The 14,359-nt window shown below is 40.3% G+C and overlaps 1 protein-coding gene across 9 annotated transcripts in view; it reads left to right on the forward strand.

Moving 5' to 3' along the window:
• RASGEF1B (RasGEF domain family member 1B) overlaps nt 1-14,359 on the forward strand; it is a 612,828-nt gene that overhangs the window by 577,215 nt on the left and 21,254 nt on the right. For all 9 annotated transcript variants that reach the window (XM_086704752.1, XM_086704744.1, XM_086704746.1 and 6 more), the window contains 3 exons: nt 8,842-9,024; nt 10,724-10,846; nt 11,465-11,602. In XM_086704752.1, coding sequence (XP_086560878.1) covers nt 8,842-9,024; nt 10,724-10,846; nt 11,465-11,602 — 444 coding nt within the window. The remainder of the gene's footprint in view (nt 1-8,841; nt 9,025-10,723; nt 10,847-11,464; nt 11,603-14,359) is intronic.

Genomic DNA, 14,359 nt, shown 5'->3' on the forward strand with positions numbered 1-14,359 from the left:
GCTGTACTATCACTTCGTGCATTTGCATCCTAAATGGGGTGGAAGATTGGGGATGTGGTGTCTGCAGTTAGATGTTCAGCTACTTTCTGGGTATATGAAAATGGAGCAAAGAGAGTGAAGTTTCTTTCTATTGATAAGCACTATGTAGAGATTTAATATTTTCTTGACCTGCTTTCTTTCCCCATAAGTGTATTAGAAAATACTAATTATCAAAAAAGTTGAGTTCGAATTTTTTTTTTTTTTTACTTATTAAGTCAGTGTTAACATTTATGCAATTTCTAACCAGTCTTTGACCAATAATTTTTTTCCTTAGGTTAATATATTTATTATTCCATTTCAAGGTATGTCTGTATCTAGAAGTCATTCGTTTGATTCAAATTTTATTAGGAGGCCCTGGTATGAAAGCCAGTTTTACACAGTGAGAGTACAAATTAACCTTGTAAGGGAGGAAAACACTTTACAGACTGCCTGTATCTCTCTATTTATCAAAAGGAGAAGGGACAAACATAGTTTTTCAAGAACTTGCAGCTAAAAAATAAAATTATTCCAGGAATCATGTTCCATAATAAAATGTAAATGGAAGATTCTGCTTATTTACTAAGTGTCCTCACTAAGTATCAAGTCATTTTCCTGCTGAAATGAATTGGGTTTAGAAGAATAAACCCTTTCAGTAAAGGGTGCTCCCTGTATAATACTCTGTAATTTGTCTTGAGAGCTTATGCTATAAATTTTTTTTAATGTTTATTTGTTTTTGAGAGAGAGACAAAGTGTGAGCAGGAGAGGGGCAGAGAGAGAGAGAGAGAGAGAGAGAGACAGAATCTGAAGCAGGTTCCAGGCTCTGAGCTATCAGCCCTGGGACTGATGTGGGGCTCAAACTCGCCAACAGCGAGATCATGACTTGAGCCGAAGTCAGACACTCAACTGACTGAACCACCCAGGCGCCCCCGAGAGCTTATGCTATAAATGATGACTCAACAGCTTTATCTGTGCCATCCAGTATGATAGCCAATAGCCCCATGGAGATATTTAAACTTCAGTTTAGTTAAATTAAACAGAATTCAAAATTTAGTTTCTTAGTTATGCTAGGCACATTTTACATGCTTAGTAGCTAACTTGTGGCTAATGGCTGCTATGTTGGATAGTGTAGAAGAGGAAAATTTCCAACATCCAGGAAGGTTCTTTTTGACAGCATGTAATTAGATAATGATGATTTTGATTATCCAGAAGATCACTTTTACCCCTCTGGGAAAATGAAATAATTAATTCTCATCATAGATAGGCACTCAAGACCTAGGAAATAAGACCAACTGACTTTTTCAGCCAGTATTTTCAACTGTACAACATGAACAATGCCACTTTCCTAAATTCAGTCATATGCCAAGATGACAAACACCGATTTCTTAGTTTTTATTTCACCCAGAACTCGAATTGTCCTTTTACTTTTCTAAACCAGCACGCACCCTTACCACTGGAAAGCACCAATTTTTACAAAGACCAGGAACGTGGAGTCATCTACTGGTAAGATAAGGAACTACATGGAAGTTGTAGATGATTCAAAACAATGCAGAGAATATCAACCTGTTTGTTCTGTGATCTGTGCCCACACAGTAAAGATTTATCTTGTAGAAAAGTTTTATATGACCCTCCAGGCCCATTTAGAGTTGCCATGTAGTGAAATATCATTTTGTGCTTTAATAAACTGTTACCAAGCTATCTCCAAGACAAGAGACAACAAATTTTTGCTTTGATCTCCTTCCAAGGAAACCAAAGATAGTCAGTATTTGAGTTACAACCCTCTTCCTCCATCAATTAGGAATTAGTGAAGATTTCTAAAGTAGCATCCAGAATAAATCAAGCAAAATGAAATAACACCTTCTTTAATAAAAAAAATACCGACTTCCTGCTCCCACCCTGGTTATAAAATTTACTAAGCATTTGGGGCTCAGTTTCAAAGAATGTACTGTCTGGGAGCAAGTTACTTTTTAATCACATGCCAGAGAAGTGAGTTGATTCTGAGTTGTCTACTCTGCATTGTTTGCTCTCTCAGCGACCATACCTCTTTTCTCAAGGAGGTCAGAAGAGCATTTCTACAGTTTCCAGAGATGTTGCTAGAAATCTCTGCCTTTAGGACTCCCACTGGCTCAGGAACGATGCGAGAGGATAATCTAGACATTTTCAAGCTCAAAATAAGCCACATTTTAGACAGTGTCAGAAACATGACTTTTGCTTTCACCCTGACTCAAAAGCCTGTGCAGCTACACTGTATGAGCATGAGGTCAGTCCTTGTATTCTGAGATCCAGAAGTGCCAAAAGGAGGCTAGAAGCACTGGAGGAAACCAGCTGCAGTAAAGCTGAAATATGTGAATGTGTTCTCCTGCAGCTTGCTGGATCCTCAAATGAAAAAAGGAAGAAGGTGCATCTCACCGAAGTGCAAAGTTCCTTTGGAATCTAGATGGGAACTGGGAAACCGGTAATTCCAGGATATTAAATTAAGCCTCTCGTCACTAAACAAATACACTTTCAAAGTTCAGCTGTGATAGGGAGGCCTTCCTCTACTTCAGTGGGTTTGTTTGTTTTCTTTTTAATTGGGACGCATGCCTAGCATTTAAACAGAAGCTAAAAGATAAGCGATCAGTATAAAGGCATTGGATTTGTTCAGTATTTCACCAAAGTACTCTATGATGAAATATGGATTCAAAGCCCCTTATACCTTTTTTTTTTTTTTTTTTTTTTTTTTGAGTCCTACCTTTTCTAGCTCATTCTCTTAAGTGTACAGGAAATGCTGATTTGACATTCTGGTAGAGATTTACCCAGCACCTACAGCAGATGTTGAAGGATAGCTTTTGATTTAGTTCCCACACCCATCTTTACCTCAACCTCTTTTCCAATTTGAATTGTCACCTGAAACCACCTTATCCCGGTGCACCTGCCTCATCATAAATAACATTGTGCAAAAGCAGCCGCTAATTCAAACACAGTCTGCTGTTTAGAAAAAAGCAGCTTTTCATCTGGTGCTTTCCTTGGTTTGAAACCATTAGGCATGCCTTTCAAATCCATTCATCCCTTAAATCACCCAGAGCTTGCCTCCTTGCTTCTGGATCAATGTCAGGCTGAACTTTTTCAGAGTCCTTGGAAGAACATGATCTATCTTCGTGACTGAATTAGCTTCCCCTGTAACTTATCTTGCCTGTCAACCAACTTTTCAGCTTACCAAGTTAATTTTAAGAAAGAACATTCGTCTTGTATACCTGAGTTGGATATATCCTATACTTTCCTTTGGGAAGTTTTCCAACAGAATTTGTAATCTGTATGCTAATTTTCATGGCTCTGAGCTTTCTTTTAGCCTGGTTCATTGTTTTAAAAACCAAAATCTGTTTCCCGTTGTCTCACGGCATCTTTCCCCATCCCAAGGTACCATCGCAATTTAAGGGAAAGAAAATACCTGTTTAAATATCTGTACCCAAATCAGAAGAAGTATCATTTTAAAATTCTCCTTAACTTCATTTGATCGGTACTAACTGCAAATACAAGTATTCCTTGATATCTAAGGAGCCAGGCTTGAACGTGTTAGACCAAGTTAGACGAGTAGATAAGTTGTATCTAGGCTCTGTGCAGGCCTGCACATGTGCTTCCTAACCTGGTGTCTGCGCTCCCTCAAAGTATATGCAAACTTGTAGGTATATTTCTCTGAGGGCAGTGTGGGGAGAGATTTGTGATCTCCCTAGAAAGTTAAGAGCCACTGGCCACATAGAGTGTATTCTGAGTTTGAAAGGATTTACAAATGAAACTTTGGGAGAATTGCTTAGGAGATTACCCTGTCCTCTGCCTTATCTTTCTGCTAGTGATTTGAATAAAGTCAGCAGTTTTTCCAAGTATTTCATATAAATCTCTTTTTCTTCCCAAAGGAATTAACTATTTTGAAGTTTGACGTAATAGTAAAGTAATGCCAGTATTTTACCTTAATGCTGTCACACATTCTAACTTGGGGAAAGTCAGTTTTTCCTAAACAAGATTTGTGGTTAACAGGTCCCCACAGTTAGGTGTATTGGACGGGGTGAAATTTGTGCTAAGGAAGGGAGGTAGGCAGTGGAGATGTTGGTTTTGAGACTATGTTGCGAAGGGTCAAGGGAAGTAAATTGAGAGTTTAAAGGACGCCAGGGACAGAAAATATTAATTCTGAGAGCTGTAAAGGGAAGGTTTGCTGCAGATAAGAAATCAGAACTACACTGAGATGAAATAAATAAGTAAATGGAATCTCTGGGATGAGAGCAGCCTCACCCTTTGCCCTTCTCCCACTACAGAAACCATCAGCACATGATTCCTAGAGTTCATAGTGCCTGGGGACAAATACTTTTCTGGATTCTCGTGTCCAGTCTTGGATGTTTTCTTTGTTTTCTAAAACAAGAACCAAGCTAACATTTAATCTTCTGAGCCTCATTTTTCAATTCCAGAACTGAAGCAGGTAAAATTCAAGTTTTGGATTACAAATCTGAGTAATACTGAACAAACAGTAGCTCTTTTTTCTTTGTTTTAAGTTTGTTTGTTTGCTTATTTATTTTCAGAGAGACAGAGAGAGACAGAGAGAGAGCATAAGCAGGGGTAGAGCAGAGACAGAGGGAGAGAGAGAATCCCAAGCAGGCCCCACTCTGTCAGCCCAGAGCCAGATGTGGGGCTTAAACTCATGAACTGTGAGACCATGACCTGAGCTGAAATCGAGTCAGCTACTTAACCACCTGAGCCACCCAGGTGCCCCTGAGCAAACAGTGGGTCTCGATGTGGGTAATAACAGGGAAGAAAGATACTTGAAAGAAAACCTGCTGTGTTTATTCTTAGGTATTTAAGGTGCGCTTCCCAAAGAGTACTTTCTGTACCATTCTCCTGACCTCCCCTTGTTTGCCAAATGCATCTGTTACACAAGGCAGTTGTTCTTTCTAGAAAATGGCTAGACTGGCCACTTGTTAGAGATTGTCCAGAAATGGGTTTTGAATACTGTGATCCATGATCTTTATTTTGGTCATTTGTCTCATTAAGATTTTTTACTGGAAATGTATAAAGTAAGCAAAAGCAAATATGACTGCATTTAACTGAATCTAAGATGCCGTCCATTGTAAGACACTTTTATTTCATGTATCACTAGAAAAGGAAACAATATAAATTATTCTGATAACTTACAATTTGGAATAGACTGGTAGACTTTTCGTTTTATGGTTAAATATTAAAAGTTCAAGGAAGACCATTTGCAGTATAACATGACATAGTACGATAAATTTTGAACCTGGAACTTGGAGATCCAGGTTTGAAACACTGTCCTATCTGTCCCTTATCTGAAGTGTAATCCCAGTCAGTTTTGATAGTTCTTCTAAACCTTAGCTTCTTAGGTAGTCAAAACAGAGTGAGAATGTCTGCCAAACAGGGTGGCTGTAAGAATCCCAAAAGGCATTTGTAGGCAGTAAACCTTACACAAACAGGAGCTGCTGACGTTCCCAGAGCCTTCTTCAATGTGTATCTAGGCATTTCTCAGGTTAGCAGCCCTGAAGGGGCATCAGAGAAGTAAAGGAAGGTAAAATGTGGAGACCTTTCCCTGCACAAAGGAACCCATAGTAGCAGAATGCACAACTGAGGAAGGGAATAGGCCTTAGGGCCAATACCTTAGCATTGAAAAGATGTTATCTTGAGTTTAAGGCAAGGTAGAAAAATATGAGCATTGTTCACAAATAAGGGGCTGGGATCTCTTGGAGTGACTTGAATCTCAGCATTTGATTGCTGCTGTGTGCAAGTTCAACAGTCAAGATAGTTCATGGGAAAATGAAATCAGTTGATTAGCAAAAGTTAGAGCTGATTAGAAGGCAGAAAATGACCTGTGACGGTCTCTCTTCTTAAAATTGACTTTATCTCAGTTTGGTTTCCATTGCTATTTGCAGTATTTTCCTTGGTGCTTGGTTGGAAGGGATTATCTAAGTGTTGATATTTTATAACTCCCCAAAGAGATCCTGTGAGTGATACAGTTTCCAAGGGACAATACAAAAACCTTTAGCCATCATTTCTCTAATAATGCTCTAAGAAGAACTTTGCTCTAAAAGAATATGATAGTTTTGTTATACTTTATACTTTTGGAAGGAGTGAGCAAAATTGGGAATAATTTTCTAAATAAAAAAACCTATGTGGGGGGCAGTGGAGGCGAATTACCTTCTGAAGTCTCCACAGCTACGAAGCACCAGATTAGGGCTTCATTAAATCTGAGTGCTTGGTCAAATCTGAGTCCTTGTGTGCTTCGTGGGAGTGAATAATTGAGAAGTACACATACTTGGTGGCTTTTGGTGCTGCTTCCTTAAAAGGGGACTGGATGGCCCTTGACTATTGTTGGCTAATGCTTACTGTCAATAACAGAAGGCAGCAGGAGTGCAAGATTCAGGGGAGTCCACTGGGGTCACTTGATGCTATAGACACATCACTGTGAGATCTTAGCGTGGTTACCTCATTTCACCTTCCAGGTTCTTAGTTCGCACATTTATAAAAGCAGGAGACTGGAGCAGATTGTGATGGCACTTGGGCTTTGGCTTCTTCCATGGCCATTTTTGCAGTCATTGCTAATCACTTAGAACACACATTCTCCCACTTAGTTACAGCCTTTCAATTCTTCTTATTCATCCTCTGGCCTCCAGGCACCCGCTTCTAATTACAGTTGGAAAATGGAATGAAATCTATTTTTCATTCTTCACCAGATGATTTCAGTGGTCCTTCTGAACTCTGAACATTTTCTGATTTTCTGAAATTCCCAAGTCTTTTGGCCAACCATCTCCCAACATCATTTTATTAGGGATGGTTTCAGTAGTGATGAATAGGTAGAGAAATCAAAGAAAATCCTTGGCAAAAAGTACTTGGCAGAAAAAAAAAAAAAAAAAACCCAAACAAGAACCAACTGCAAGGGCATGACAGAATGAGTTTCAACTGTCATCCTGTTTGTGAAGGACACCGTGTGGTTTTAACCATCTAAAGCTTTTTTAAGCCAGAGGTAGGTAACCAAATTCAGATGGACAGTTCCCCCCAGGCTGTCAGAAGTATCTTTTAGGTGCGTCTCATCTTGGGTCCCAGAGTTTCAGTTTAAGGACATTTTGAGTTTCTCAGCAAGGTAGATGGGCTCTTTATTTTTTTATCTTCCCACCAAGGACAACTTATTTGCAAAGATTATATTGCACATGAATCGTACTAATAGAAAACTAGCAATTTGAAGAGGACAGAAACACACTTTGTCCACTGTCTTATAAAATGTTAACATTGAGTTATTTAATAATTATTTAGATGCACGAGGCCTTACCAACTACATACGGAGTATTTGTGTTACTGTTTGCATCCCGTGTTCCTGATCCTGTGGCTGTTACGAGTATGTCCTGCCTCAGCCAGAGGTGTGGCAGTGATGGTGCAGGTCGTGACCCCTCTCCCGGCGTGATTCTCAGTAATCAGCTTCTTCCTATTCGTGGCTTTTGCTTTTTGCATTCTCCCTCAGCACTGGTTTGTGGATGGGATAGAGTACAAAATGCTGAAGCTGGTTTTCTATTTCTTTTTCTTGATACTTCCTTTCCTAAATGCTGTTTTCACCTTCCAGGTTGTCCTTATAGTAGATGTGTTTTGTTTTGTTTTGTTTTTCCCTAACACCCAACCCCTGACCCCTCCTGCTGAGGCACGTGCACGTATTATGATGCGGTGATCCCCGTTAGCTGCTGGAGCTGGAATAGATGCGCTAGGAGCAGGAGCGAAGGATGTGCCTTCTCAGGCAGGCCTCCACTCCCCTCCCCCATTCGGATGCAAATATCTTTTGGCATCTTGAAAAGAAGGATTAGCCCAGGTTGTGTCCTCCTGCAGCCTCCACACACCCTGTCCCCATCAGTCCAAAGCCTTCCTTCATTGTTTGCCTTCTGCAACTCTCAGTCTGGCAGCTCCTGAATGCCTCCATTGTCCAGACGTGCTGTCAGAAACCAAGAGTCTATTCTCAGGGTCGGGAGCTCTGTCCCTAGGAATCCAAGTAATAACTTAATAGCTTCTGGCCTCTACCGAGCACCCTCCAAACAAGGGCTTTGTGAGCTGCAAAGCACACAAATGGAGAGGACCATCATGGGGCTTCTTGTTCCCCAAATCAGGTGCCTCTCAGCCCACGTGTTTACTGAGAACTGAGGCTTTACAGAGCCCCCACCCCGAAAGAATTTGACACAAAGGGGCAAAAGTCAACAGCATCCGCTCTTCCAAGGGAGCTGGAGTCAGCATTAACTCTTGATACGTACGTTTGGAAACACACATGCTCTTCACGTGCACGCGTGCGCACACACACACACACACACACACACACACGGTGTGCTTTAATTCTAGGCCTCTCTTACAATTCCATTTGTCCAACTTCTGTTTTGGTTGTCGCCTACTATGACCACTGTTAGTCTGATAGTTCTTACTTGCTATGTAATTCTTCCTAACCAGCTGGGAAGGTTTGTTCGTTTCTGCCTCTGGATAACACCTGACTCAGTCAGATAAAGCAATTGGAAGCCCAGTTCTCTTCCTGTGAAGGAGGGATATCTAAACGCGGCAGCCAGAGATTTGACTCTTCAGTCCAAACTGGGTCCTTTGATCTAAGCATTTTATGGCATTTGACTGAATGACATGGGTACTCAAAAGTATGCATACATGTGTTACTCTAAGAGCAGTTTGCTTTCTTGATGGATTCTGATATTGGATCAGAACCTAACCTATTTTTAAAAGTATTTATTCCCTCGTTACTATGAAAGCTTACTTTTCTTTTGGACTGCAAATGACTCACACTGTTTTCTCCTTTTTTTTTTTTTTTATTCATTTTAGGAAAGCATGCCTCAGACTCCTCCCTTTTCAGCAATGTTTGACAGCAGTGGTTACAACCGAAACCTCTATCAGTCTGCAGATGACAGCTGCGGAGGGTTGTATTACCACGACAACAACCTCCTCTCTGGGTCTCTGGAAGCACTCATCCAGCACTTAGTACCTAATGTGGATTACTATCCGGATGTAGGTATTGCTGTTACTGTGAAACACATCCTTGGTATTCTTCAGAAAAAATACACTGTAGCAGGCAGGGACCCTAGATACTACTGAATTATATCTGGGTTGCCGAGAATTTTTCGAATAAGAAACTGCATATTGATTACTGAGTATTTTGAGATCAAACTGAGCCTGGGTATGATCCAGGTTTTGATTATTGTCTGCAGTTTGGTTTCTATTCAGGGTTGGTACCACACTGTAGGCAGTCAGATACCATGTAAATGAAGTATCTATCTGTAGCTTTAATCCATGCATATACCTTGGTCCTTGCATAGACATGCTAGAGGATGTTGGATACTCCCAGAATATTTAATGCCTTTTTGGTTTCCAGACCCATCGCTATGCTGAGAAAAGTGAAGTTCATAGGCGGAAAAACTTCATAGAAAGGAGAACAAGAGTTATATTCAAGATGCAATTCTTTATAGATTGCTAATATTTTACTTCGATAGCCAACATTTATATAGATAACACTTTCTATCTAAGGAATCCACTTACATTTTCTCAGCCTTTACAGCAATTCCAGGAGGTCAGGGAGGAGGACACTGAAATTCAGAACGTTGAGTAATCCACACACAGCCTCAACCCCTATCCGCAGTCAAACCTAGATTTTCTGTTTCTGGGCAAGCGGTGTTCCTGCCCCCCCTCCCCCTTCCTTGTGCTACAGCTGCCCCTGTTACTCAACAACAGCTGATTGTTGATAAAGATTGCATGAAAATATCTAGACACTAGATTCATGTTTTTACAAATATAATAATGACCTTGGTGTGTGAAGGATAGTTTGTGCTTGCCACTGTAATTCACCATAGTGTTCCCTCTTGAGTTCTCTCTCTGTGTGTGACTTGTTACATAGCATTTTGAAATATGTTGCCACACAGGGAAAACTTGTAATCAAAAGTAAAAGGAATCCGTTGTTCAGTCGTGTAAGTGTTTATGAGCTACTAAAGGCGCCTAAGGGGGGTAAAAAAAAAAAAGAAAAAAAAAACCTGGAATTTTTCTTTTCACTGGGAGGCTGAAACTATTATAATAAATAAGCTCTACTTCATTACTGGCTTCTTGGGAGACAATGTAGTTAAAGAAAAGTATATAGTGTGATACTGTGTTTTATCAAATTGCTTAGCTTTTGGGCAAGGAAATAGATCACTTGCAAGCCCACCTTTGAATGTTCTGGCACAAGCATACAAACACTACATTGTGCCACCCTGGATGCACTGGAGAGTTCTTGAGCTGATGTGGGTTGGTGGGTTTTTTTTTTGGTTTCCATTGAGTTACCATAACATTTGGACCCAGAACAAGATTCTGTATGGGTGGTATATTTAAGTTAGATCTCTTTCTCTGCGCTGAAGTTCATTCCTCTTTACTAAAATGAGTTAGGTGTCCTGGTATACTGACTCCAGAGGCTGGACATGAAAATGTGCTTTGAATAATTTCGGTAGATAAACTTACCTTGTACTTCTGGGTTTTTTGGTGTAGTTGAAGGGAAGAGATACATCAGAAGGCAAAGGAAAAATCCATCGTCAGGTGTTTTACTGCTAAGCATTACTTTTGAAATGGTAGTATATTAACTTTGACCCAGAGAATTTAATGGATTAAGATGTATCATATATGGGAAAGATACTAGTTTCGTGGAGAATGTAACCGTGATGATTTTTTTTCTCTCTTGCCACAGAGAACATACATATTTACCTTCCTACTCAGTTCTCGGTTATTTATGCATCCATACGAGTTAATGGCCAAGGTTTGCCACTTATGTGTTGAACACCAGAGACTAAGTGATCCTAATAGCGATAAGGTAATGATATATTTTGAACTTTACAGTTTTCTCTATTAGTATGCTTTCTCTTTTCTATTTCTATTAGGATTGGTAACTGTGTGGCTTAGATTTTGTGAAGTTGGTTTCCTTATCTGCAGGCTGAGGGGCATGCATGGTATCATGGCTGTGCAAAGGGAATTGGGAATGGTATAAAGGACACAATATAGGGTAGGACGCCAGAATTATTAGTGTTCATTTCCATCTAAGATCTTTATTTTTCTACCAGTCTTGGTCCTATTGAAACATTTCAGTATATAAAAATACTGCCATGTTAATACCCGGGAGAAAAGCCATCATAATGTGTTTGCTGGTCATTATGAGCAGTATGGTACAGTTTTTTTAAGATAAACTGTCATGCCCTTCATGTCAAACAAACAAACAAAACCCCACAATATAAATCTAATGCCATGGAAGACCCCTAGATCCTGCCTTAAGTTGGTGGTACTTGGCATTGACTTAGGGGAGGGGGACTAGACTTCTTCTTTAACCCTAAAGACTTTGCACTAGAAGTTTACCAGTGAAACTGTTTGCAATTATGTGTTTGATGCAGTCCATGGTGATAGACATCACTCAGTGAGATTTGCTTTTTCTCCCCAGAACCAGATAAGAAAAATTGCACCCAAAATCCTTCAACTCCTGACAGAATGGACGGAAACGTTTCCTTATGATTTTCGGGATGAAAGAATGATGAGAAACTTAAAAGATCTGGCTCACCGAATAGCCAGTGGCGAGGAGGTTGGTATCCTGTATCTAGCAAAACCACTCAAATTTCCAGGCCAAGCCTTGGTGGGAGCTGATGCTGAATTATGCATCAGACTCTCCACTGCTTCCTTTCTGTGTTGCCTTTGGGCACGTCTTCGACCTAGCACAGTGGTCTGTTTGGTGTGTCAAATGGGGATGATTGTACAATCCCACTTCAAAGGGACATCATCTGGAGTTTTATGTGATTAATTTGGAGGTATGTTCATGTCCCTTCATGCACAGGATTCACACTGCAAGTGTGTTTTAGTTTTACTTATACTTTTCTTCCTTCTAAAAAAATTTGACATAGCAAGTTAGACATAAACACAAATAGGTATAAAATAAATAACCTAGGAATATATTAACAGATAATAAGTTGTACCGTGGAAGGAAGAAAACAAATAGGCTAGTGTTGAGAAGCAGTGTAGTAGGACAGGACTGCTGTGATTTGAGTGTAAACTTCAAGTAAAAGAGAGATACAGTTGGTTATGAAATGTTCACGGTCAGAAAAGAGAGAGCGTACTAATTTTTCAGGGCATTAAATTAAATGAAATTTTAAAAACTTTATTTTTTTAAATGCCTATTTATTTTTGAGAGACAGAGCGTGAGCAGGGGTGGGGCCGAGAGAGAGGGAGACACAGAATCCGAAGCAGGCTCCAGGCTCCGAGCTGTCAGCACAGAGCCCGACGCGGGGCTTGAACTCACGGACCACGAGATCATGATCTGAGCTGAAGTTAGACGCTTAACCGACTGAGCCACCCAGGCGCCCTAAAAACTTTCTTATGGAGGAGTTTATATAGGGGGCATAGAATGAGATCAGGGAAACGGCTTCATATGGTTTTTATAACAAATGCTCCTCAATGAAAACTGAGGCTATAAGATTAATGTATAATTAGCAAAGGTCATTCTTTGGTAGAGGAGAAGACAAAGAGAAAAAGATACAAGTCTTCTGGTGCCCGGAAGCGGATTCAAGGCTAGCACCTAGGATAGGTAGAAAAAGAAAGTAAGTAAGGTTCTTGGATAATCTTTCATAAATATCACTACCCTCAATTGAGCCTTTGATAAGAGCTCATTCGCTGTGAAAGATTCGAGGTGATCCTCTTTGAAGCAAGCCTGCAGGGCTGATATTTTGTGTTGAGGCTTGTTGGGCAAGGATGTCTTTGTAGTTTCTGTGCTGCCAGTGAGCTCTTGGGAACAAGTGACCTAGGCACAGACACCACACTTCTGCCTAGGAAAAGACTGACAAAGCATTTGGCAGTTGCAGAGATGTCTTGTTTCATTTGTCTTAAAATGCATTTTTCCATGACAAATGACCTTCCTTGAGAACTCATTCTTTCAGTGGTATGCTATAAAGATCACGTAACATGATACCCTGTCTGTTCTCTCTACTTCGGGGTGAATCTATTTTAATACCATTTCCCCCAACTTAAAAAATTATATAAGATTTGCAGTTGACAAATTTGTACTTGCTTCCCTGCAGTTATGCCCTCATGAAAATGGAATTAACCCTTTTACCCTTCCCTTATGACATTATATTGAACCCTGGTGCTCAAGACAGCCATGATTTATTTCTGTAAGGCTGAACGAGTGGTTTCCTGAGTCGTTTTGCAAGTTATGACTGTTACCATCATTTTGCCAGTTTGCATGTAACAGGTTCTAGCAAGGTATGAATTGGTAGGTCCTTCACTCACAAAGGCAAAAGTTAACAAGTTAACTATCACCGGGCAGTTTTGTAGTAAATCTTACATTAGTGGGGTTATCTGTTGGGTTGCTAGGCAGAATCAATCCTGGCTCAGTAAACTTAGCTTATGACAAGATGCTCAAAAGATTAGTGGCATCGTAAGGACTTTTTCTTGTATGAAGGCTGAGTCTTGAGTTAGTGCTTTATTTTAGCTAAGTTGTATTTAGGTACTTAACTTGATAGGTCAGTCAACTTACCTTCCCTCTACTGCCTTTTTAGAAAGTAGAAATGGTTGCTTGATCCTCTCCAAAGGAAAACCTTAAAAATCTTCTTCAGATAAGGAGTCAGTGTTCTGAGAACTCCAGATGAGTGGCCTTTTGTTTTTCTCGTCATGGTAGTCAGTGAGGGAGATCATTTCTATCAGTGTTGGCCAGATTGGATCCAGTCTTTTTTTTTTTTTTTTTTTTTTTTAAACAGGATCAAGGCACTCAGGGGTCGGGTGGGACCAAAAAGGGCCAAACAGCCTTCTAACCTGGCTTCTTATCAGCACTCCTACGTTAATAGCAAATCCATGATAAACCTTGAGATTTTCCCATGGTTTTGAGTGTGAAAAGAGGAGACAGGAAGCTAAACCAAATCAAACCAAGGAATTGATTAACCTGGGGTTGAGCAGACCAGTGCCACCTGCCTTGGTCAGGTTGGGTTTTACAGTGACCTGTTGTTCCTGTGGCTACTTGAGGCCAGTGTTCTGAATCAGGTCCACACTTGGCAGCTGGCTGATGTGAGTATGCTTTGGCAAGTTCTCTAAATTCCTTGCTTCTTTTTCATTTCTATAAATCATGGAGGTAACTGCCCTGTGTTAATGTCCCTGTCAGCTCAAAAATTCTGTGATAGATGCTCTTTCCTCAGGTCTTTGCTTGGGAGGCCACATATCTGTTATGTGCTTAAGTGTCCGTCCTCAGAGAGACCTACCCTCACCACCCCAACCACCATCCCTCTCAACCCCTCTCATTACTGGCTTTCACCACTGTTTTCTCCATAACACTCTGTGACTAGTAATTACTTCATTT

Source organism: Puma concolor, chromosome B1, assembly GCF_028749965.1.
Source record: "Puma concolor isolate L17-30 chromosome B1, mPumCon1.1.hap2, whole genome shotgun sequence".
NCBI lineage: Eukaryota > Metazoa > Chordata > Mammalia > Carnivora > Felidae > Puma > Puma concolor.